The sequence below is a fragment of the Hypanus sabinus genome, chromosome 14 (genome assembly GCF_030144855.1).
Source record: "Hypanus sabinus isolate sHypSab1 chromosome 14, sHypSab1.hap1, whole genome shotgun sequence".
NCBI lineage: Eukaryota > Metazoa > Chordata > Chondrichthyes > Myliobatiformes > Dasyatidae > Hypanus > Hypanus sabinus.
Genome location: NC_082719.1, coordinates 61679780 through 61705731, shown reverse-complemented (window position 1 = coordinate 61705731; position 25952 = coordinate 61679780). Strand labels below are relative to the sequence as shown.

At 37.8% G+C, this 25952-nt stretch overlaps 1 protein-coding gene across 6 annotated transcripts in view; it reads right to left on the bottom strand.

Moving 5' to 3' along the window:
- Positions 1 to 1379: 1379 nt before the first annotated feature.
- fat1a (FAT atypical cadherin 1a) overlaps positions 1380 to 25952 on the bottom strand; it is a 175492-nt gene continuing 150919 nt past the window's right edge. For 3 of the 6 annotated variants that reach the window (XM_059989300.1, XM_059989302.1, XM_059989303.1), the window contains exons 19-29: positions 24165 to 24966; positions 23808 to 23939; positions 23484 to 23641; positions 21786 to 22248; positions 16699 to 16852; positions 15754 to 15864; positions 15031 to 15659; positions 13621 to 13758; positions 6322 to 6381; positions 3896 to 3931; positions 1380 to 3360 (exon numbers count right to left, since the gene is read on the bottom strand). In XM_059989300.1, coding sequence (XP_059845283.1) covers positions 2732 to 3360; positions 3896 to 3931; positions 6322 to 6381; positions 13621 to 13758; positions 15031 to 15659; positions 15754 to 15864; positions 16699 to 16852; positions 21786 to 22248; positions 23484 to 23641; positions 23808 to 23939; positions 24165 to 24966 — 3312 coding nt within the window. In that variant the 3' untranslated portion in view covers positions 1380 to 2731. The remainder of the gene's footprint in view (positions 3361 to 3895; positions 3932 to 6321; positions 6382 to 13620; positions 13759 to 15030; positions 15660 to 15753; positions 15865 to 16698; positions 16853 to 21785; positions 22249 to 23483; positions 23642 to 23807; positions 23940 to 24164; positions 24967 to 25952) is intronic. The other 3 variants (XM_059989301.1, XM_059989305.1, XM_059989306.1) reach the window with 3 other exon arrangements.

Below are 25952 nucleotides of genomic sequence, written 5' to 3'. Positions count from 1 at the left end.
TTCCTAAGTGAGTCCGTTGGGGACATATACTGTGTTCTGTGCCTCCTATATATCGGTGAGATCCAACGTAGATTGGGAGACCGCTTCACCAAGCACCTACGCTCTATCAATCAGAAAAAGCAGGAACTCCCAGTGGCATTCCATTTTAATTCCACTTTCCATTTATCAGTCCATGGCCTCCTCTACTGCCGCGAATAGGCCACACTCAGGCTGGAGGAGCAACACTTAATATTCCTTCTGTTATTCTCCAACCTGATGGCATAAACATCGATTTCTCAAATGTCTGGTAATTGCCCCTGCCCTTCACCACTGCCATTTTCCTCTTACCTTATCTCCTTACCTACCCATCACCTCCTTCTAGTGCTCCTCCCCTTTCACTTTCTTCCATGGCCTTCTGTCCTCTCAGATCAAATACCTTTATCTCCAGACCTTTATTTCTTTCACCAATCAACTTCCCAGCTCTTTACTTCACCAATCACCTACTAACCTGTACTTCTTCCTCCCCTTCCCCCACCTTCTTAATCTGACCAATTTTCTTTCTCCAGTTCTAATGAAGGTTCTCAGCCCAAAATGTCAACCGTTCACTCTTTTCCAAAGGTGCTGCCTGGACTGTTGAGTTCCTTGTGGAGCTTGGAAATGTCACATTAGCATTTCATTATTATAACTCTTCATTTAGTCAACAAACTGATCTACAGATCTACATTACAAATTTAAAATTATTTCAGACAAGAGTTCACTTACACATTTTCAAATTTTGAACTGCAAGTCAACCAAGTCCTTTAAACCCAAAGGTTCATGTTTCCTTTTTTAAAATGAATATACAAGCAAAATGAAGAGGCATCTAACTAGAACATTCATATTTCTATAAATAAAGGAACCACAATTACCATACTGAGCGGTTCATCATGACAAACCACATAATCTAGTTGAAATAAAATATTGGAGCATTCACTTGCCATTCGTTTTCTTTCATTTTTCCTTTTCAGTAGGAGGGTGGGAAGACGAAACAAGAAAATCTTCTCAGAAGACAACATAGAAGCAGGTATTTGCCCTGTCTAGTCCATGCTGAACTATTATTCTATCTGTACGCTTAAACATTTTGCATTAACGTTATCCAGATCATTGACAATCAACAACTGACCCAGCACCGATCCCTGAGGCACATCACTGGATACAAGTCTCCAGCCAGAGAGGCAACCACAACGAATAAGGGAAACATTTTGGAAAATCCACAAGATGCATGTGGTTGGACTCTTCATCTGTTATGGTAGAAGAAATAACCAGCTAAGTCAAAGCTTTTTTTCTTGAGTCAAGCTGAGACACTGAAGAATAAAAAACATTACAAGCCACAAAATAAATTTAAATCTGCAATTCTGAAATGTAATCTAAGTATTTACATTTATTTGACTTTAAATATATGCATTAGAGAAAAATAATACTTTATTTGATAGCAATTGAGTGAATCAAGCAATCCCTTAAGAAATTATACTCCAAAAAATTTTATATTAGGTTTTCTCCTTCATAAGATTTTGACAAATGGATTTTCCATTTCACAGTACAAATGCAGACATGAAAAAGCTTACAGAAAATAACATTGTGGGAGGTATGTTTCCGATGCATTTTTTAAAAACGTATCTAAAGAAGTCCTTGATTTCCATTGGGGTTTACTCTGATCTACCACCAAAACCATGGTGAGATTGGGAAAAACCCTGTGGACACTTAAGGCCGCATTACCTGATAATTATTATTTTGGTGATACATTCCTGATTTACTTTCTGGCAAAGTTCAACTCAATTTGAATTCATAAAGACACACCACAGCACAAGGCAATTAATTTTCCACAATTTATTACCAATGAGAAAGTAAGTGAATGCTAATGGAAGTTTCATTAAAAAAAAACAGGACCATTGCACCACAGAGAGCTTTTAGAAAGTCATTGTCATGTTATGCAAAGTTTTGGTTCTAAAAATTCAGTAGGTCCCCTTTTACTGAAAAAAAAATCCACACAATTTACAATTAAAAAATGCATTCATTCACTGTTAAGACATTTTCATGTTTCAGACCCAAACATAGCAAAATAAACCCACTCATTCTTATCAACTTGGCATTTTGGTACATTTGGTAAAAATGTTTATGATGAATGTTTAAATTGACTGGAAATAATAAAGTTAAGAGTAGAACCCCAATCACTGGTTTGTACACAACTATCAGGGTATGCCACTGTTAAAGCAAATGATGAACACACTTGAACAGCACTAAAATTCTGGAAACAATTCCACATATCTACAAAATCCTAGTTTAGACTATTTAATCAGAACTGTACATTAAATTTACAAAGAAAAACTGCAGGACAAGAAAAATTCTTTTAAAAAATTAATCTCTGTATTATTAGAACTACATAAATACAGACCAATACCACAATGAAAGGATGTTGTGAAATATATTGCCAAATATCAAAATCCTTCTATACTTTGCATGTTTGTACTGATACAAAACCACATTCTGAAATGGCACAGCCAATGAAAATGTAATTTGTTAAATTCAGTTCCAGTAGTTCAGGAGAAAGAAACCAGTGATGTGTAGAAACATGCTGCATGATCCTCTGCAGCCATGCTGGAATTAGCTGACCGACAATGCTTGCAAACCAATATGCAAAATAACATAGAATACTTGTCAATATAGAAGCTGTTGCATGGTGCTGTCCGGTTAAAGCCCAGGCACTTTAGAATTGTCAGACTTCCGTGTGTTGCTGGAAGTCCAGTGGTGGAATAGTTACATCATCAAAGTGGCCTTCATCCCCACTTTCATAGTCACTCATCATGACTTCAGATTCTTCCATCTCACAGCACGCTGAGACATCAGAGCAAGAGGCGGTGGTAGATGTGTACACAGACATAGACATGTTATCCATACTGGGTGCGTCAAAGTCATCATTATACGTTAGGGAGTAGGAAGGGTAGGTACCCCGATAGTTGCTTCCCGCAGGGACTGCATTCTGCCGTTCTGAGAGGTCCGCTGAATAGTGGTGGTGGGGTAGACACTGGTTCATGTTAAAATGCTGTCTATTTTGTGACATTGAATTCAGACTTCCAGCAACGGGCATGTCCCGCGGAGGCTGTATGGAATCAAATTCATTGTATTCCGGGGGCAATGGCTGCAGTTCATCGTGAATTGGGAAATCATCTGGAGGTGGCGGGAAATCACTCTCAATGTCATACCCTCCAGGATAGTAGTCTGTGTCAATGGCATTAGGGTCAGAATAAAGCGGGGCTGGGTGTTCATTTACCTCATATTGTGGATATTCCTGGATGCCAGGTAGCTGAACATTCGGCATCCAATCAGATGTGTCCCAGTGATATGCTTTTTTAAAGGAGAAGAAAAGGAAATTAATTAGAATGTTTTATTTTGAATTGCACTATTAGCTTTAACAAAAGTCAAGAACACAACAAACAACAATTCGTATGCAAGAAGAAATTATTGTTAGTGTTGCTCAAGTTCACCAAGGTGTAATAGGACATGGGTGGGGTGGGCACCAGATCTCTCATATCCTTTTACCTGCATATTTTAAAAATATGCCAATTGACAGCTGCATGTAGTCATTTAAATGTACAGAGTCTTAAACCAGTGAGTAATGTTATTCTGGTTATATTACAATGCCGTGGCTAATTTGCGAGAATAGAAACAGGTGGGGTAGGATTGAAAATACAAACCTTCTATATTGTCTACCAACCACACTTATAACCGATATTGAGCACATGAACAATGGATTAACATATCATCTTGCAACTACACAGATTACCGTGCAGTGGATGTTAAAGTGAAAGATGCACAGCTTTAGTGAGTATGGTGGGGGGGGGGGGGGGGGGGGAGGAAAAGGCATGCAGACAAAAGTCACCTCTTGGATTCTTGAGGTCATGACCCACAAGAGTTTCTTTAGATGGCCAAGAGAAGAAAGGGAGGAAGAAAACATGAAATATTAAAGCATCAGGATATTAAAGAAATCTCTATACTAACATTCCATGTGCTTGCTTGCAACAAACAATTTAAATACCCACTTACGTACACTTTAAAGAGCAGTTAAGTGCTGTTTACCAGAATAAGTGGTTTAAAAGGCTCTTTATAATACAGAAGAATGGCTGTCCAAGAATTTCCCATTGCACTAATTAGAAAATAAATTGAGGCATTAATGATTCTGGGAGGAACTGAAAGAAGAAATATGACTAAATTGTTTACTCCATCTTGTTTGATTAGGGTGTAGAATTGGTATTTTTGTAGCATTTTCCACGCAGTGCAACTTTCCTATGCTTGCTTTTAATTTTTATATAATCACCTATATATGTGTAATCATTCAGTAAATTGTCCATTAATTGTAGTATTGTTCATTCTGCATTTTTTCTAGAAACTTCTCAGTTTTCTGCAGCAGGTGTCAAGCTTATTGAATCTGGCCGTTCAGTAGGTTAATTGTTATCACTGGACTGGTGTTTATCTTTAGTCTCTGAATGAGATGGCCACAACTTCTTTATCTTCATCTTCATTTCTTTGTTCTTGTAACACCTAATGAAATTACCATAACTACCAAGTTTTAGGCCTCATCCTAGCCTTCTGAAGAAACTCTGGATCAATATCGCTAGATACAACTGGATTATTTTGAACCAGATTACCCTGAGACTTCTCTTAACACGCCATCCAGTTTGCACTGAGCTAAGTATTTATGAAGACGAAAATTTATGAACATTTTGAATTCTTTACCTCTGACATGCAGAGATCCAGTTGCCAAGTGTATTCAGGGCTAGAATTAACAGATATTTTGACATCAGAGGCCTACACCTGCTCTCTTTTGTTATTACATACTTAATGACATTTTCCCTATTTCAACATTCTAACATTAAAAAGATGACCCTCATTAGTGGTAAACTTTTAAATATTTCAACAAACAAGATTTGTAACTTCAATAAGATAACTTCAAACATGAAGATACATAAACTGGGGTCTACTAATTCATGGCAAAACACTGCCCAATGATTCAAAAAGAGGCCATACAATAATCTAACACTTAAGTACTCATTTAACAATACCTCTAACACTAAAGTAGTGATTTTTACCTGTTGGCATATCTGATAACCTAACAGATTATATCATTTTAAGGCCAGATATTTTAATTTCAGTTTAAGCCCCCAGTATTGCCACTTCCCTAATGCCAAGGCTGAAATGATCCAATCAGGGTATACATTACCAAAGTTGAATGGATAACAGTTCCTGTTGATGACTGGCTTTCCACATATTTTAAGGCCCCACTTCCTGTATTAGTCACATTCAGTAACACTAGACCTGCACTTTACACTGTGAGACTCAGGATTGTTGTGGTCAGAATTAGCTGTATTTTGCTGATAGATTTTGGGAAGAAGAGATGGAAACTTAGAAGAACCACAACCAAACTGAAATTCTGGTTTGAGACTTTAATTTGCATTCCCCTCCTGGTTCGGAAATGTGTCCATAACATTTTCTTTTAAGAGCAAAGTAAGGTTACTTAATCCTGAAAAAATAACATTTTATTCATAAAGTGGAACATTGATCATTTTGAATTATGTAATTTTCAATAAACTTCAGCTTCAAGGACTTATCCTAGATTATCTTTGAGTTTACCTTTTCTAGATGAAAAGCAAATTGGGCCAAAGTATTTGATTCAAATTTGCAGAGCTCTCAGTTAGATACATTCAAAGGCTTATCGTAGAGTCTTAACTGTCACAGAAGACAGTCATTTCTAATCTACTGTTTCTTATCTGCTGCCACTGATTCTATTCACTGTTCACTTTGTTTTTAAGTGATTATTATATTTAATACTTTCTCAAAGAATTTTGGTACTTATTTTTACAGCCACGTCTATGACTCAGAGGAAAGAGAACAAACGAGAAACACAAAGACCAATGGTACATCATAAATGTACAAATGCATCTTCAATACGTTCATGAATATGCAAAACAAAGAAATCAAAAAAGGATGAAAATAGCTTTACTGCCTTCAAACAATTTGTAACCATATTATTTTGCTTGTTGAAAGAAAAGAGTGTTAGAGGAAAGAAGCTCCAGTCATAATCTGGAACCAGTAGTTCGGAGCATGAATTGAAAAAATATATTTTTTAAAATACCAATGGTCAGGACTTATTTTGGAAACGTGAACAGAATTGTTTTTCAGATTAATAATATTGACGACTACTGCTAAATGGATAAACAGCACTCTCACTGCAAGTACATGACAGTGTTATAGACTTACGACATAGAACCACAATACACTTATAACTGAGCTTTGTAAAAAAAGATATACCTTCTTTTTCTACCGAGTCAACAACTGCATTGACAAGGTGTATTACAGTCACTATGGAAGCTTGGAGGAGAATAGGGAAGGAGTAGATTAAAATAAATTTACAATTAGTACATAAACTTAAGACATTCATTAATATTTATCCTAGCTCTGCTGTTATTTAAAATACAACTTAAAACACACAGTATGAAGTGTCAGCAGCAACAAAAATATTTCATTAGCCAACAGAATGACTTCACTGTCATCAATGTGAATTACCCAAGGAATCCATCTCAGGTGATCAGCATTTGACAACTAGTTTTCTATCTGTAGTCATCAATGCATATCCAGCCACGTCTTGCTTAACTTATTTTAAATATGTAAATATATTGGGATGCTTTGTGGGCTTTTCAGAAACTTCAGAGAAAAGGGAAGGAAAAATATCATCTCAAACTCAATGGTCCTTATCACCTCAGTAAAAGATGAGCTAACTTGAGGAAGTTAAATTGTCTGCTACGATTGGAGCTCTCGCTTCTTAGGGTAGGGTTTTGCATGGGTTCTCTTCAGTTGCTTTCTTTTGGGTACAGAACCTCATGCAAGCTGAAGCTAAAACAAAACTGCAAACAGAAATTCCATTAAAATGATGGTGGAGTGGAAGTTTTTATACTGGAATGACAAAATGCTTCAGCTCCACCTTACACACTGGTGAATTTAAATGAGAGATATTGCACCTGTAAACAATTAATCACATGGATTCCTGCATTTTCTACTTACAAAGCCCATGCCAGCAGATTCAGATACACAACTGGAAATCTTGATGATTGTAAGTAACTACCTTCACAATCATTTTTATTTCTTCAGTCTATACTACTGGATTTATCAAGATAAACCAACGAATTCCAATAGAACAGGAAAACAACCAAATGTACTATTCATTTTCCTTTAAACATAATTCCTACAAGATTACTATCTGAATTTGTTAGTAAAGTTACAGAACACACCCAGAAATTCTAACAGGATCTTCCATTAAACAAAGCTATCCACATGAAGAGCAAATGCAAATATTAAAGTCTGTTGTCAGTAAAGAAATATATAACACGTCTTTATACTCTGATGCCATAAAAAATTCCCATAATTTGTATGAGATGTTTTAATTTATTCCTGAAAGCTCCTAAAAATTTATATACATAAACAGCACGAATAACAAGAAATTATTTCCGTTAATATCCTGTGCCAGAGACAACCTGGAGATCGCCGTGATACATGTGCAGAGGTTATTTTGCTGCCCAATAGCTTAGTTGCTTTTTTTTAAAGTAAGTGGGTGCCTTCTGTCCAGCTTTCCCAGCTCTGGTCAGAATAACTCATCACATTTATTCAGATTTGCAACTCCAGCATTAGCTTTTAACTTCTGCTTTGATGATTACGGAGCAAAAATGGATGTGATAGATATGGCCCTTCCCTGCAGTATTATAATTAGTTTGAAAAAGCCTTTCACTTATGAAAAACCCTCCATGGTCTCAGAATGTGCCTTAATGCTTTGTAGTAAACTAAAGTGCAGTTGGAGCTGTAATAATGTCCATGGTTTTTGCTGCATAGCCAAGGATCAGCTGGATGCCTCATTAACATATACACAATGAAAGTATTGATATGTACAGGACTCCAAGTCTAGAAAGACTACACGGAAAATGGTAAAGTCTGTGGTAAAGAAGGCAAATGCAATGTTGGCATTTATTTCAAGGGGAATAGAATATAAAAGCAAGGAGATAATGCTGAGGCTTTATAAGACACTAGTCAGGCCGCACTGGGAGTATTGTCAACAGTTTTGGGCTCATTGGAAAGGGACAGAAGAAGTTCACAAGGGTGATTCTGGGAATGAAGGGGTTAACATATAAGCAGGGTTTTCTCAGCTTTGGGCCTGTCCTCACTGTAATTTAGAAGAATGTGTGGGGATCTCATTGAAACCTACCAATAGTTGAAAGGACGAGATAGGGTGGATGTGTAGAGGATGTTTCCTTTGGTGAGGGCACAGCCTCAAAATTGAGAGGTGACATTTTAGAATGGAGGTAAGAAGGACCTTTTTTTTTAGTCACAGTGAGAGCAGTGAATCTATGGAATGCTCTGCCACAGACTGCAGTGGAGACCAAGTCTGTGGGTACATTTAAGGTGGAAGTTGATCATTTCCTGATCAGACAGGGCATCAAAGGATTGATGGCAGGTGCATGGGGTTGAGTGGGATCTGGGATGAGCCATGATGGAATGGCAGAGCAGGCTCGATGGGCTGAATGGCCTAATTCTACACCTATGTCTTATGATCTTTTAAAATACATAAGATCATAAGATAATCCCTTCCACCCCCATCCCTTCAAATCTGTCTTTCTATCTCTGACCTTCGATTTGTCCCATTCATTGGTAGTCACATTATTATCAAACATTGTAGATATCTCCATCTTACTTCCTCCTCCTCTGCAATTTTGTTACCTTCCCACTCACTCTGAGGTAATGTCAATTATTCCACCTTGCACAATTGAACATCCTTAGAAAATCTTCTCAACAGCCTCAAAATTCTACACTTTTTCTGTAAGAGTTGTGTTTTAAAGTAAAACTTTCTTAATCCTAAACAGTCTATAGCATCAAATTGTCTATTAGTTTTAAATTCAAGGAAATCTTATTTTAGATGGCAGATGCAGTAAATGTACAAAATGGCTGTCTGTCAGAGCACGGGAACCACTTCTAAAGTGAGAGCAAACACGGCTTTGATTCCATCTTCTCAACGGGGAAATATTAGCTGCTGAAACAGGTGCGTGAAATGCAAAAAAAAAATTATACATTACAGAGAAAAATAAAGTGCTGATATTAGGCATCTGGCACAACTAATCAAGGATATTTTAAACATTTCATTACATTACAATTTTCACCATGGGGGAGGCAAAGGAAAGTCGAAGTAAAGCCAGAATGTAGGGTCTGGGAAAGGGAGTTCATTGGAGAGGGTAGTGGAAAGGACTGAAGATACAGCGAGCCTTGGAATGCAGAACACTGCACTGTCATGCTGGGTCCTTACCATTAGAACTCTAGAGGAATGGAAGGGTATTGGAGATCTGTAAGAGATGAGCTCTTTTGGAGTAAGTGTGAAATTATTGTAAATTTTGTCAATTAATTGTTCTATCTGTTGGGACTGGCAAAGCCAGTGTTTATGGCTCATCTTTAACAAGGTGGTAATGTTTCTTAAAGGAACTTTTCCAATGTCGTTGAGGAGAGTTCTTGAACTTAGACCCAGAACTGGTGACATATTTCTGAATCAGGATGGTGTACAACTTAGGGAGAGGAAATTGCAGGCGCTGCCCTTGTTCCCTTTGGCGCTAGAGACTGTGTGCTTGCGAGGTGATGTCAGGGTAGCTTGTCTGTGAATCAGCAAAGCATTTTATAGAAGGTAGAAGGTACACACTCCAACCTCTGTGCAAAGGTAGAATAAACCGGAATAAACACTTGGAATAGTTGCATGGGTCCCACTATATGCAGTTTAGACCTGGATAGCACCGAGCTATCGCTGTACTCATCCAGGAATACCATCATGCTCCTGACTTATACCTTGTTGATAATAGAAAGGGTGATCTGACTTGCACGTGTAGCCATGTTATTTGGTTGGCCAGTCTGGAGGATCAAAAGTGAACTACAGAATGTTGATGGTAGGGGACTCCGTTTTAGCTAGGTTACTGAACGACAGGTGTCGATGGGTTAGACTTTCACTTGCGTAGTAATTCTGCAGTGCAATTATGACTTGCCATTTACTAGCCTAAGACAGATTGCAGTTTCTGTCTTGCTGCATGGGCTGCTTCATTTCTAGAGAATTTGCAAATGTATATGAACACAGTACAAGCATCATCAGTGTGTTCTCAATCACCTTACAGACAGCAATATACAGAACATTGCAATGGGACTACCATTTTGTATTTAGTACATTTATTTTGATGAATAATTTCTATGAGTTTATACAATGTATATCCATCTATACAATATATATGCATCATTAACCTTTTCTCTCCTCTTTGGAAGATGCTGACATGCCAAGTGTAAAGAGACAGTGTACCGCTAATAGCGAGACCCTTAACAACATGATGAGGAGAGACCATAACTCCCTGAAAGGGGATACACATATTAATAGGGAGATAAAGAAGGCATTTAGCATTCTTGCCTTTATTCGTTGAGAAATCATGTTATAAAGCTCTATTTAAGCCAACTCTGGGGCACTGTATTCATTTCTGATCTCCCCATCATAGGAAGTACAGAGGCCTTGGCAAGAGGGCAGAAGTGCTAACTGGATTTGAGGGCACGTGCTGTAAGGAAAGGATGGACGAGATTGGGTTGTTTTCTTTGGGATGGCAGAGGCAAAAAGATCCCATAAAGGTTTAAAAGAATACAAGAGGGAGAGATATAGTAGACAGCCAGCATCTTTTTCCTAGGGTTGAACCGTCTAATACCAGAGGGCATGTATTCAGGTTAGAGGGGAAAGATCAGGTGAGATGTCTGGGCAAGTTTCTTGTTAATACACATGAAATGGTGTGGTGGTGGTGGAGGCAACTCTGATAGGGGTGCTCAGAGCCTCTTGGACTGGCACAAGAACATGCAGGAAATGGAATGATTTGGACATTGTGTAGGCAGAAGTGATTCGTTTAATTGTAATTTAATTAGTTCTTCACAACATAGTTTCATCTTGCTGTTCTATTCTATGTCCCTGGACTATGATCCCTCCCCGCCCGCCCCCCCCCCATGACTTCCCGTCTCTACTACTCAGGTACGAGGCAATGGATTGATTAAATGAGCTCAAACAACGGCTGGCGACAGGCAATCCAACTTCAGTGGATGACACAGGTGAGCACAGCCTGAACCAGTCCCTGTTTGCTAACCACACACACATATCCCTCGGTAAATTTAGAAATCAATCACTTCGTTAAGCACTGGGAACGATTGCTCAGAATTTTTCAGTGAACGACTACTAAATAAAAGACAAGCATTTTGAAGCAATGAACAATACGCTGGAGGAACTCAGCGGGTCACGAATCTGTGGGGCAGAAAAGAATTGTCGATCCAAAACGTCAACAATTCCTTTCCTCTCCACAGATGCTGACTGACCCACTTAAGTCCTCTAGTAGATTGCCTGCTGCTCCAGATAATAGCGTCCACAGTCTCTCCTTTCTCAAGCATTTTAACACGCTTAACTAAGAAAAATCTTGCAGAGGAGATAGACAACCTGACTTCAGACTCTATGGTTGTCTCCAGGCTTTCTTCCTTTGTATTCTGCCCCAATGATCTTTCATAGTCTGTGAGGCAAACAACTGGAAAATCAATACTTGTATCATGCCTGTGAAAGTTTGAGTAGCATCAATGGGCACCACACAAAATAGTGGGCCAATCTCAGTCCTCTTTGTCGAAAACCAAAAAAATTGGAGAAGTTACTTCAATTATTCAACTGCACCACAATAATTGCTAAACATGGGGATTAAGCAATCTCTGGACAAATGGCAAATTACTGTAGAAGGTGGCTAAACCCAACAAAAAGTTAGACTGCCTTCATAATTACATACAATCCTAAAAATAAATTAACACCAGTTATATTCCAAGTGTGTACAGTACTGTGCAAAAGTCAAAACATGTATATTGCTGGGGTGCTTAAGACTTTTGCATAGTACTGTAGTAATTTTATATATTGCAAGAAATTGCTTCCAGAAAAAAACAAATTTCATGACTTGCGTGTGATGATAAACCAGATTATGAAATGGGTCTCTTTTGGGAACTGAGAGTGGGAAGAGGGAAGGAGAGGAAAATGATGGTTGGGAAAGGGAGAAGGAAGAGGGAAAGGAGCTGAAAGCACCAGAGAGATATCAATAATCAATGATGATAATAAATAAACCAATTGGAGTCAAGTAATCTTGCCCGGAGTCTCAGGGCTGGGTGAGTCTGCACCCGTGTTACCCATCGCCCCGGCAGTGTTTCTGTCTGCTGTCCCACACCCATTCTACAGTGCTCCACCTTCACCATTCCCAACATACTTTGCTCCCACCAAACTCACTCTCTGCTCCACATTGACAAATGCAGTACTGTACAAAAGTCTTAGGCTCCCTAGCTATATACATGTGCCCAACGACCTTTCCACAGTACTGTACACTTGACAGCTAATTTACTAAAATCTGTTACATATGACTGTCAAAGACTAAATTAAATGCCTTAAACCTTGAGACTTACATGGTGGTCAAATAAAAATATTACCGCTTAACTGTGTCCTTTGTATATACATCATCAAGAGAATGATCTTGAAATAAATGCACTGCTACAGATGCATCATCAGCTTAATAGTCTGGTGTACACCACTCCACTGATTAATGAGGCCATCACTTTGATATTCCAGCACTCTCTTAATGCAAGAGAGTGTTCTACAAAATGATACAATAGTTCCTGAAATGGCATTTAAAATATCACATGAGGCATTGTAGGTTAGTCCAAATTTAATTAATGGAGCTTGCAGTAGTAACTGCTGGCTTTGTTCTAAAGATCATTGTGGGAACTCCACTTCCCTTCATCACATGAACATTCCTGTACTATTAATTTCTATCACAGTGACACAATTAAGTCTAATTACTGCCGGACTGTCCTGGGGTAAATTGCTAGATCTCAGTGCAGACCTCTTGATTCTAATTTAATTTTTGGACAGTGTTCAATACACAGCTCATCAGCACTTTATTACATTGATTTATTTGTAAGCATTTTTTTAAAACTGAAACTAGCAGTCAGGAACATCCACTCCTAACAGTTCATCTATAGCTCATCAGTGCATCTTTTTCTCTAATAAAGAACCGGTGTTCATTAACAATCAATACCAACTGAGAAACTACCAATCAATATGAAGGAATCCCATTTTGCTCAAGAACTACCTCTATTTACAGCAGTAATTGACCCTGTAACTGAATACTTGTTAAATCCTGTTCTCACTTATCAGCAACTAAAACAGATGGACACTAAAACCAAAGAAAAATAAAATTTAGAAAGTAACTCGTAGAAGATTTGAAGAATAAGAAAAGTTGGAGTCACTTACGTAATATAATGATTTCTTCAGTGTGCAGTATTTGGAGTTTTAGTGGATTTAGTGTTAGGAATAATGGAACAGCCAATGAAATGTCAGCTATTAATACAGGAATTTTGTCTTTCAATAGCTGCTTTGGAAGATTTTAATAAATTATATGCATTGAACTTCAATAAGCATCTAGTGTCCTCGAAGAGAGACAAATTAGTATTGTACATGACAATATAGGTTTTGGTGGGTGAAGTTCTTACCATTGTCATCACATGACTCGGACTGGAAAGAACTCAGAGACTGGACTTCTGAAATGCTTCCCTGGGTGTTAAAAGGATGGCAAGCACTATCCTCAAGAGGCTTTTTTGATGGACAGGGTTCGAGATCCACCACCTTTGCTGTAAGTTAACAAAATGAACATGAATTCTTTTAATCTCTGAAAGCCCGACGACACTTGTTAAAGGAACCATTGGTCAGTATGGATACTGCGGGTCTCATTCTGTCTTGTTCTAATCTACATTAAGTGCATTTAAAACACATGAAATCAGAAACCCAGATTTAAAACAGTAGTAAAACAGCAAACATAAATTTGCATTAAATGGTTTCAAGGCAGCATTTTTCATGCAAGAACTACTATTGCAGAAAGGCAGAAACAACATTGCAGTCAGATTTTGATTTCACTAATTGAAAAGCAAATGCTGAATGTGTAAAATGGGGAAGTTTGGTAGCATGGGACTTTCCCATGTACATGCAAAATCTGTTCTTTCACTTCATTCCTTTCCACTATTTAAGGGCCAAATAGTTCTCTCAGTCAAGCAATGTTTTATTTGCACTTCTTCCAATCTAGTGCACTGCATTCAGTATGTATAATGTGGCATCCTCTATATGGAGAAACCAAACACAGATGTGGAGTGACTGTTTTGTGGAACGTCTTCATTCAGACCACAGGGGCAGCCCTCACCTCCAGTGCCTACCACGAACTCTTGATTTTCTACACTGACCTGTCTGCCTCCATTGCTCCACTTCTCTATTTTTAACTGCTAAATACTTTCTAAATGCTACTGGCTTCATGAGTGACAAAGTAAAAGCTGCCTGCATCTCTCATGCAACTTATTAATGACTGTGAAAGAAATGCAAGGTGCAAATCTAAGTAACGTGGATTCCTCTCAGACTTTGACTCGCAGTTTGTCATATATTTAATATTATGGATTTGTTTTTGTAAGTAATTCTAGTGTACTAATTGGATCAAAAAAGATTCCTTAATACTTCAGGGCATTTTCTATAGCAGTTAGTTAATAAATTACACACAGCCGTTAATTGTGAATTTGCCGGACACCTGGAAACGTCCAATGATGGCAATGAAAAATCTAAACACAGCAAATTCTGTAAATTGACTTTGACTGCAAATTGACTAACCACTAAAAGTCTCATCTGGTTACCTGCAAAATCTCCATTGTCAGTAAAAACAGTTTATGCTGTCTGAAGCAGAATTACCTTAATCAGTATACAAGCAGTGGAAATGCATCATTAAATGCTGAAAAGGCTATAAGGCATGGTAGCAAGCTACCTGCTTGGCAGGAAATGGAGTGCGGCTGAGCTTAGGGCGTGACAGAGAAGAAGGAAGCAAACAGTAGACTTACAGTCTGTAGTAGGGACAATAAGATATTTACCATCATAATCATAGTCCCAGCTGGGTTTTTGTATGGAGTCACAGTCGGATGGAGAGTTGGATGGAGGAGGAGGAGGTAGGTTTGGAGCAACGCTGCAAACAGCCACAGTTTTCCGGTGTCCGTGCATAGAGTCTGGATTGAAAGTACTGAACTCTGGATGCTCTGGTATAGCAGATCCTTCAAAAGAATTTCGGTCCAGGTTGTTTCGGGAGTCACTTGGAATACTTGGAGTGTAAGAGATTGGACGAACAGGCACCTGAGGTGGAATGTCTGAATAGATTGTTTTACTCATTTTAGAATCAAAATAGTTCTTCTGCAAGAAAGAAGTGGTAGCTCCAACGCGTTTTTCACTGCTCTCGTTATGCTGCTTCTTTTTACAAATCTTCTTACGGAAGAAGACGAACAACAAAACCAGAATGAATATGGTTGCAACGAAGGCTATAATTCCAATAACTTCTTCTAAAGCAATATTCCAGGGTGTGGATATGTATTTGTTAACCACAGTATCATCACAAAGCTTTCCAACAAAGCCTTGACTGCAATTACAGTTGAAGGAGCCATATGTGTTTTCACATCTGCCTTTGTTAAGACAAGGGCTATCACGACATTCGTCAATATCAGCCAAGCATCTAGGGAAGTAAACAAAAATAAAGTGATTTTCTGGGGGAAAGGACTAAAAAGGTAGTATGTGTATTTGAAGTTTAAGTTATCTCAAATACAAACCTTTCTCCACGATAACCTGCTTCACACTCACAAACGGGGCCATCGAGACTATCGATACATTTGCCATTATTTTTGCAAGGATTATCTTTGCAGTATGGACCCACTTGACACCTAAAATAAATGCAGATTAAATTATTGTAATGGAAGTTTCTAGCATCACAGAAAAAACAGAGCTGTGCCACTGTGTACAATGTTTAGAAAGCATGAATTATTTTTTAAATATAAAAAAATCCTTCTATGAATCCTAAGCATTTTGTTAAAATAGGAAATGCACAACACTTCTACCACATTCATCCAATATTACTGGAAATTATAGACAATAAGGTATAATTTCAAAGCCTATGATTAAACAAATTGAAACAATTCTTGGCAGAGCCTGCCAATTTGTAGTGCAAAGCATTAGAGACAACATGAAGCAGGCTTGCTCGTCACTGCCTTGCATCAAACTGGCTTTTGTCCAAAGCCATCAATCATGACGTTTAAATAATTATGTCCATCGCTATCGCTGGATCAAAGGTTATTTGCAGCAATAATTAAAACATTGGTATTGACCAACAACAAAAAGATTTAATATTGGCTTGCTGGGAAGAGAAGAAATGTACAAAAAACACCTAGATGTTCCATATATTACCTGGATTCAACAAGAGAATGCAGACCCATTTCAACACAGCAATGCCAAAATGTTCCTGAACCTTACCAAAAATTCTGTTATTGTTGTTTTTCCAACAAATGTAAATCACAATGAAAATTTAGGTACAGTCTCCAAAGATATAAATAACCTGTATTTTCAAACAAAGTACTATACTTTAAACATGCGTATTGAGTAAATGCTAAGAAACGATGGCAACAGCTTCTCCATTTTTGTTTGACTAGCTGTCTTTTTCTAAAAAAAATTAAAATTCCATTAAAATTCAATCTGAGATTTAATAAGAAAAGGAAACTAACCTTAGTCCTGTATATTGTCCTCTACACTGACAGATGTAATCATCGTTCACTGGAATGCATGTTCCACCATACAGACATGGGTTCGAATCACAAGGGCTGACACCAATCTCACAATGAGTACCCGTAAACAGAGAAGTACATTTACAAAAGTAGCCTGTAGAGAATGAACATTTCCATAAAGTGAGAATTATTAGCAAATAAGAAAAAACTGAAACTACAATTAAAAAAAACACGAAGAGATTAGAAATCAGAATACATTTTGTATCTATCATCATCTCAAATAAAAATTAATTACCATTATTACCAGCCCTGAAGTGGCCATGTATCTTTGCCAGCAAAGGTAGCTACTCCAATTGGTCCCATTTGCCAGCTCTTAGATTTGTAGCCTTACAGCTGAGAGTACATCAAGTGCTGACTGCAATACTTTATTTTAAATATGTAATGAGGATCGCTAACTCAAACATGGCAAGTGTATGACCTCAATCTCCTCATCGTGCCACCTCTACTTAATTACTTCTTCACTATTCCTCACTTCTGAGTTTCTCAATTATATATGACTAATTGTCCATTTGTTTCTAAGGCATCAACTGTGCTCAATTGTGTCTTCATGATGATAATTCTCTGGTCAGGAAAAATCCTCATAAATCAATTCTGGATAGCCTTCTCGTAATGAAGTGAATAGACTTGTATACAGTTTTCTATCTCTTTATACGGTTAGAGCTTCATTCCACTTGTATTCTACAACTTGGTTAATAATGGGAACTATCCTATTTGTCTTCATAGCAACCTCATTGACCTGTCTTGTTAAATCTGAGATCTGAGAACATACATTTCAAGATCCCAATTTTCCACATTTCTCAGTATCCTACCATTTATTGTTAGTTCCCTACTGTGGCCTATCCTACCCAAAAATGTAAACTTGCATTTTCTCCACACCAATCTGCATTTGCTCTGCCAGTTGGCTCACCGTCTTTTCTATAGTATACAACTTTCCAACTTGCTATCAAACTAACAGCTTATGTACTATCTGTGACCTTATAATGCTCGATATTTAAGTCTGATTTAGCGATACATAATACATTGAATCGGCGGCAAAGTGCCTTGCAGAACACAGGGGCCAGCAGTTTTTACCAATGCTGACTAATACTTTTTGCTTCCAGAGGCTGAGAGCTTTTTGGATGTGACACCACTTTCACTTGGATCCCACTGACCTTCACAATTTGATCACGTGTAGAATTTGGCCCTCAAAAATTACAAGTTCTCGGCTACGTTTTTCCCTGAGCAAATTCATTGCTGACAGTCCTCAATTTAACTGTGCTCTTTAAATGATGATTTAGATTGGTATATGTATTTTCCCCAATAACTTACGCACTAGTGCAAGGTGACTGTGCAGTAACACCTTAGTATATCCCTTTCCATAGTCATAAACAATAAGGCCTCGATGGCAGCCCCTTGTTTTTTTTTGATATTCTGCTTGTAACCAGAGAAGCCAATATTATGATGGTAGAATCTCTGCTATCCTTTCCTTTATTTCAGAATCGGGTTTAATAACATTGGCATATGACTTGAAATTTGCTAAATTAGCAACAGCAGTACAAAGCAATACAGGATAATATTGAAAGAAGTAAATAAATCAATTAAACTATAGATGTGTATATTAAATAGTTAAATTTAAAATAGTGCAAAAAAAAACAGAAGTAATAAAAAAGTGAGGTACTGTTCATGGGTTCAATTTCCATTTAGGAACTGGATCGCAGAGGGGTAAAAGCTGTTGCTGAATCGCTGAGTGCGTTCCTAATCAGTGGATTGCGTCATGCTTTGCCTCAATGAAAGCCGTATTAATACTAGCATCACATGCCATGAGTGGAACCATCATTGATGAATGAATCACTATGATTTTGGATATTACCAAGTTAATGTTACCTCTGCTTTACAAGCAGTGGTCAAAAGATAAGTTACTTTAATGATTTGCCAGATGGAAAGTAAACACAGAAGTCTCAGGTATTATTATATTAAACAATTTCACCATTACAATTGAATATTAACAGTGCAGGCCTCCTTGTTTTATTAGTGGGTCATTGTGCAGAATGGTATGCCTGAGAATGTTTTCCTTTACAATGTTAAAATGTAAATTACTTCTGAGAAGCCTTTAATAAGCCATAATAAAATCTGAAAGGAATATGATGGCTGCTTGTCTTGTGATTGTTCTGAATATATTAACATACATTGTGTGTGTAGAATGTAAATTTGGATTATTTGTGATGAAGTGGATTTGTGTTACAACTCAAGTGTTATCAGTGGTTTAAGAAATCACATATCACATATAAAGAGACTCGCAATTTACTGAATAAAATACATCAGTTAAAATCTTTGTACAGTCTACAATGCAAGGCTTCAGAATTGAATAAAATTTTAAGTTTATGGCTGCTTTTTTAGAAAGGAACTGCAATAACCTGAGGGGAAGGCAGTCCCACAAAATGCCAAGGATTTCTCGTTCTGTACAAATTAAAAATGAATATTGCAATGGACCACTCCCCACAATGAATACAAAAACATAATCTTCAACAAAACCTTCTGTAAGGTAGATGCTGCAAAGTAGCATGGTTGGATCATACCAGATCCAGGGGAATCTATCCAAACGACAGTGCGAGACAGAGAATGGTGGTGGGGTGTTATTTTTCAGACCAGGGCTGTGACCAGTGGTATGCTGCAGGGATTGGTGCTGGGTCCACTGCTATTTGTCATTTATTTTAATGATTTGGATGGGAATGTGGGTGGAATGGTTACTAAGTTTGTGGATGACATTAAAATTACTGGTAGAGTGGCGGTGAAGAAGGTTATCTGACATCACAATAGGATCTCGATCAACTGGGCCACTGAGGAAAGGCAGATGGAATTTAATTCAGATAAATGTGTTGGGCTGCATTTTGGTAAGACAAACCAAGGCAGGATTTGCACAGGATAGGAGTCTGGGGAGTTCCGTAGAACAAAGATCTAGGGTACATAGATTCATGGAAGTGGCAACATAGGAGACAGGGTGAAGGTGTTTAGCATACTTGTCTTCATTGGTCGGGATGGAAATTGAGGCGTATTGTTAAAAGTGTACAAGATTTAGTTGCTTTGCTATAGGAAAGATGACATTAAGCTGAAAATAGTACAAAAAGGCTTTACAAGCAGATGATACCAGGACTGGATGGACTGAGTAATAAGGAAAGACTGTGTACACTAGAACTTTTTCCCTGAAGCACAGGGTTTAAAGTGAGAGGGGAATATTTAAAAGGGACCTTACAGGTAACTTTTTCATCCAGAGAGTAATATGCATATTGAACAAGCTGACAGAGGAAACAGTAGAGGTGGGTACAGGCAGTCCCCGGGTTACGTATGAGTTCTGTTTTTGTGTCCGTCTTTAAGTCTGATTTGTACGCAAGTCGGAACAAGTACATCCAGTATTATTTAGCGTCAGTTAGTCAAACGTTTGTCTTAGTATATAGTATATATTTTACCTATCTATGCATATAAGCATATAAAACACTTAAGAAACGTATGTATTCCAATAATTAAACTACTGCGTTGCTTAGTAATAATTGTAGCTTTCATCGGGGCAGGGCCTTTCGCATGCTCCATTATTCTCACTTTATCCATTATCCTTTAAAATTGTTCCGATCGTTGACCAACTGTAGCCTAATGCTTTATCAATGACTGATGGCATTTCATCTCTTTCCAAACGCTTTAATATTTCCACTTTATTTTCAATTGTGATCGCTTCCCATCAATGGAACAGAAACACTGTGGGCGGTTGATCCCGAGCTCCACTGGGTCCTAAGGACCAGCGCACTGAAACAGGCTAAATGGGACAAGTGGGGGCTGTGCTGGGTTTGGGTATTTGATCCTCCACAATATGCCACATGGGAATTTAAACTGGAGGTGACAGTGCTTTTTTTTAAATGAGGTCGAGTTGCGAGCTCGACACCAACCCAGCACAGATAGTATGGGAGTCACTGGATTGACATCAACCCGGCACGAGAGCGGTCTGTCACTAGATTGAACTCGGAAACCTCTGTTCTCGAGCCCAGCCAGAACGGGGGGGTGGGGGAGGGGGTGTTAGGGTAAATCTTACTAAGAAAAATTTAAGCCAAATACAAAGTTAAACACTCAATACAGTGTCAACGGCAACTATTTAAAATGGAGGATGGTGTCGTGACCCGACTTTAAATGACGGTCCACTTCCTTGGTTCGTAAGTACGAGTTGTCCATAAATTGGACGTTCGTAACTCGGGGACTACCTATATAAGAATGACATCTATAAGTCATTTGGACAGGAAAAAGATTTAGGACAATGTGAGCCAAATGCAGACATATGGGTCTAGTTCAGTTGGACAACACGCTTGGTTTGGACAAGTTGGACCGAAGGCCCCATTTTCCATTATGCATAGCTCTACGCATCTAATCCAGGACTGCTTGGTCTCTCAAATTTTGTACACCTGGATTGAAATTAGGGGCTTAGAGGCTCCATTTAAATCAGAAACAAACTCACTTAGGACTATGAATGAAATAAGACTACAAGAAGATTCAAGGTAAGACTATCATATCCCTGACAATGGGTGCAGATTAGAGTAGTCATAGCAACGTAAGCTCTTGGGGGTATATTTGCACAAGTATTTGAGAAACTTTAATTCTATAGTTTAATGGACAAAGTACAAGAGATGATGAAGATACACTTAGACTTCAGGAGAAAAACTAAGCATGGAAATAGATATATTGATATTTGCTCAAAATCAAAACATTTTTGCTCCGCACAGCTTTTGCTCATATGAATAAATGCTTGCAGCAGACTTTATATTAGATTGGATATTCAATAGACTGCATGACAGCTTCATATTCTTAACATTCTTAAATTATTGAACACTTATATGAAGCTCTGGATGAACAATTCTTGCTCAGATTTTATTCGGTTCATGGTTAATTCATTAATCAAAGTGCAGCAAAAAGCCATTATATGAAAATTATTTTTGATGATCCTATATGTAATATTGCTAAATAATAAATTTAACTCATTGGTCACTGGAACCATTAATTGAGCCACTCACCTCCATGGGGCAGTGAAGAACATATGCCACTGTTGAGGCATGGACTGCTTGAACATCCTTCTGCAAGCATTAATGAACAACCAGAAGATATTTCAACAGATTCCTCCATGACTGCATAGCCTCTCTGCTTACTGCTCAAAGGGAGCTTCTGCCCATTTAGCATCATTGTCTCCAAGCACCCTCTAAAGCCACTGCTGACCTGCAGGTTTCTGCCATGTTTTGTGCGCTGCTGTCGGACATAGCCACCAAAGTACAAAAAATTGTCTAAGTTTAGTGTCCTCAGGGTGCCTGGAGCAGTACCAGCTGCTGTATGGACTTTATCGAGAACTAGTCTTGCGTAATTTCCATCAACTTCCAATGAAACAGAATGCCATTCACCATCATTGACCTGAATGCTCTGTACAGATACAGTTCCTGGACCACTGCCACAGTCAAACTTATATTGCAATCTTCCATTGTTAATCTGCAAAACAGCATTGTGAGTTATCAGTTAATCTACTTTTACATCAAAATACTGATGCTGCTAATAGTCACCAGAATTATATTCAAATAACGATCAGGTCTGTGACCTCACCCTACAGCATGGCAGTCATCATTAGATCAGTCCAAAGAACATAATGAAAACTAGCCATCTGAAGTGTTTTAGACTGACTTTTATGGGTAGGAAGTATTTTATGTGGCATACTATAAATTAATTGTATAATAAAAAGATAATGTATAAGGTAAGAGCTTAGTGCATTGGGTGAAGTGTTAATATGGATTGAAGCACACAGAAGACATTGTGACAATTAATAAATCTCTTTAAGACTGGACAGGTGTAACTAATGGAATCCCCCACTAATCCTCAGAACTGAATTATTGTTCTCTATATTGATATGGGCACTAAGTACAAGGTATTTAAGTTTGCTGATTAACATGAAAATTACTGAGAGAGCATGTTGTGTTGCAGATACCAGGACTCATAACAGGTTAGGTAGATAAAGGGTGGGCAAAAGCTTAGCAAATAGGGTTTAATGTTGCAAAGTAAGAGGAATCAAAAAGCAGACTATTATTAAAATAGAAGAAGGTTGATATTGATTGGAGTACAAAATGATCTCGATGTTCTTATGTGTAAAATAAAATGTTATGGTTCTACATTAATGTCATTTTACTTTCCTACACTCATTAATTTTCCCTTGATACTACCTCTCACTCATACACTATGGAGAGGGTAGGAAAGCTGAACTGGGGTATACCCATGGGTGAAGGGTGTGGGGACTAGATTTTAAAAGGGAAAGTAGAATATGGTTGAAAATTTGGAGATTGGTTGCTTCATGGAACTGGCACAGAACTGCAAGTAAGGCATGGTAATATTGAGTGTCAGGGCAGGTTTAAGTGGACAAGTAGCCCCCTCAAACCCCTATTTTCCCATGTATCAGAATGTGGATTTTCATCACAAAATTCAGTTTGTTTGTATACCAAATGCACCAAGCATTCTGATAACAGAATCTTGCAACTTCTGTAACAAAAATGAAGGTTCACTTTATGAACGTGAGCCATTCAGTTTTCTTTCACGGAACAGAAATCACTTAGCATCTCTAAGTTAAGAAGGCCATGTCAAGATCTTTAGTTTTAACTGGTTTGTCAATGACTTAAATTAATCAAATGCAAGGAGTAGCACTGAGTAAATTTTTGCCCATTTCTGCGAGCTGCACTTACTTCTAGAATGCTGTAATCTGTTCCTCTAGCATACATGACAACCGCATGTGGATGGTAAGTCCGTAAGCGCAGAGAAAGTTTCATTTCCTCTTTATTTTCATTTTCCAGGAGTCGATATTTCACATAGCTATTGCCATTGAATGTCAGAGAGGAGTCACCTATAAATGCAAATCAAGGATGTGAAACGCAGACCCAGATCTACTAGAAATAGAGACATTAATTAAATATGCAATATGAAATGAAAGCTATCAATAGCATAATAAAGCTCATGAAAAATTAAATTTTAAATAAGCCTTCAACTTAGATTGTAGAGAAAATCCTTACCAGAACACTGGCCCTGATTCCCATTTTTACATAAGCATGTATATCGTTCCTCTTTTGCATCAGGTACACATTCAGTATCAGCAGGACAGAGATTAGCCTCACAAAGTTTATGCACAGTGGGGCATTTGCTGTCTAGAAGCAAAATAAATTAGATAAAATATAATAAACATTTCATTAATTGATGACACCTCAACAATTAAAAATCTACAGCTTTAAGTACAATTTAATGAAATAAATTAGTATTGTATGTTATTTTCTTTGATATTTAAAATTTGCAAACTCAAATTATAAGATCTATATTATAGTTCTGGTTGTATTACATAGCAATGACTCAGAGTGAATACAAGGTATCCTTACCTTTACAAAGACAGACAGCTTCTCTATGGTGTCTTGGTGTGACAAAACTCAGCCTCGCTGTGCTGTGTGTTGACATGGTATTACTGTCTAAAGTGATCTTCTCTTCACAAAATCTAGTTGGGCAATCCAGACCAGCGCAAAGTTTGTGAAAGACTTTTAATATTCGTACACCCATCATTTCCTCTATGTCCACCACAGAGGTATTCAACTTATAGAACAGAATCTCAGGGAGATGGAAAGAGTTTCCTGCTTTATTGACTGTCAGAAGTACATCCAAATTCGAAGGTGGTTCGGAAGGTTGCAGGCTAACAACATGCACATCGTGCCTTCTGATGCCGAGAATATTTCTTAATGCCCTTTGGAAGTTACGCCAATAATCTCCTATAAACTCTTCGGGTGTAATATTTGCAAATTGTATGGCAATAGAATGGTTGACCTGGCTTTCTGTCACTTGCTTAACGTGCACAGTTACATCAGCAGCTGTTGTGAACCGACCATCAGTGACGGTGACATTAAGAACGTATTGTCCAATGTCCAAAGACTTATGTGCAATCATTTTGCCATCAGTGCTGGAAACTTCAAATGAGTTTCCCATGTCAGAAGCAAGGCTATATCTGAGAGCATCATAAATATCCTGATCTGTTGCATGAATCTTTCCAATAACCCCTCCTGTATACTCATCTCCAACAGTAGTTATGTGGATTTCGAGGGGAAGGATTGCTGGAGGATAAATACTTTCTTCAATAACTTTAAGCTTTATGAATGTTGATGAGGATAATGGAGGTCGCCCATTATCAGTTACCTAGAAAAAAAAACAGCAAATGTAACTGACATTACAGACTAACCTACTTCTTATACCCTTCAATTCATATTAAAGTATTTGCCTTGTTGCAGATTTTCTTTTGCAGTCTTTACACAATGTACATTAGAAAATTCAGAATATAGTTTCAAATTACTTTAGGCAAAGCTTTAGTAATAATGTCCTTCACTCTTGAACTCTTGAAAGGATTCATATCTTTATTCTAATTCACCCCCTCCTATATACAAGGGTAATTCTGCATTAAATCTTAGACAATTATCTGTAGCCTTGTGCACATCAATTTCAGCAAAGCAGATCTGCTTCCATGACAACACAAAAATTCCCATTGGCTTTGTTGTTCCAAATTATTGATGGCTACACTATATTTACAGCACATTCTCACATACAATGCTAGTATAACATGTTCTCAGAACAGTGTACAATTTCAATACAAGTACATCATCAGTCCCATTCGTCCAATGCAGAGTGAGGTGGCCGCAAAACAGTCTGACAGATCACATTCTTTAAAATGTAAATCTACTCTACTGCTCATCATACTGAAACATCTAGAGAAATTTCTATTAAAAATCTGTAAATAAAAAGTCAATCAAAGTCACAATCAGAATCAAATAAATCAAATTCTCTAGCTGGCATATCCATTCGAATTTTAGTTGCACTGAAGTATGATTTACTATTTTCACCTTCAAGGTATAATCACTAACTGGTTCACTGGAAATCCTGAACCACTTCCAGGTGGTCCTGCCCAGTCTTCAGCAACTCATGGGCAACATATGAAATCCGGAGAATGAGAAGACACTATCTCTACCAGTAAATTGAATCGTCAGTCAGCAATAAAGAGAAAGAAATAGATAGTATGCTTTACCATGAAAAGTCATTGTGCTCTTGGCCTCATGTTACTAGTTGTGACAGCCACTGTTTGGTATGAAGTGTGTGCAAAATGTGCAGTGCTCATTCCATTTAAATGTACA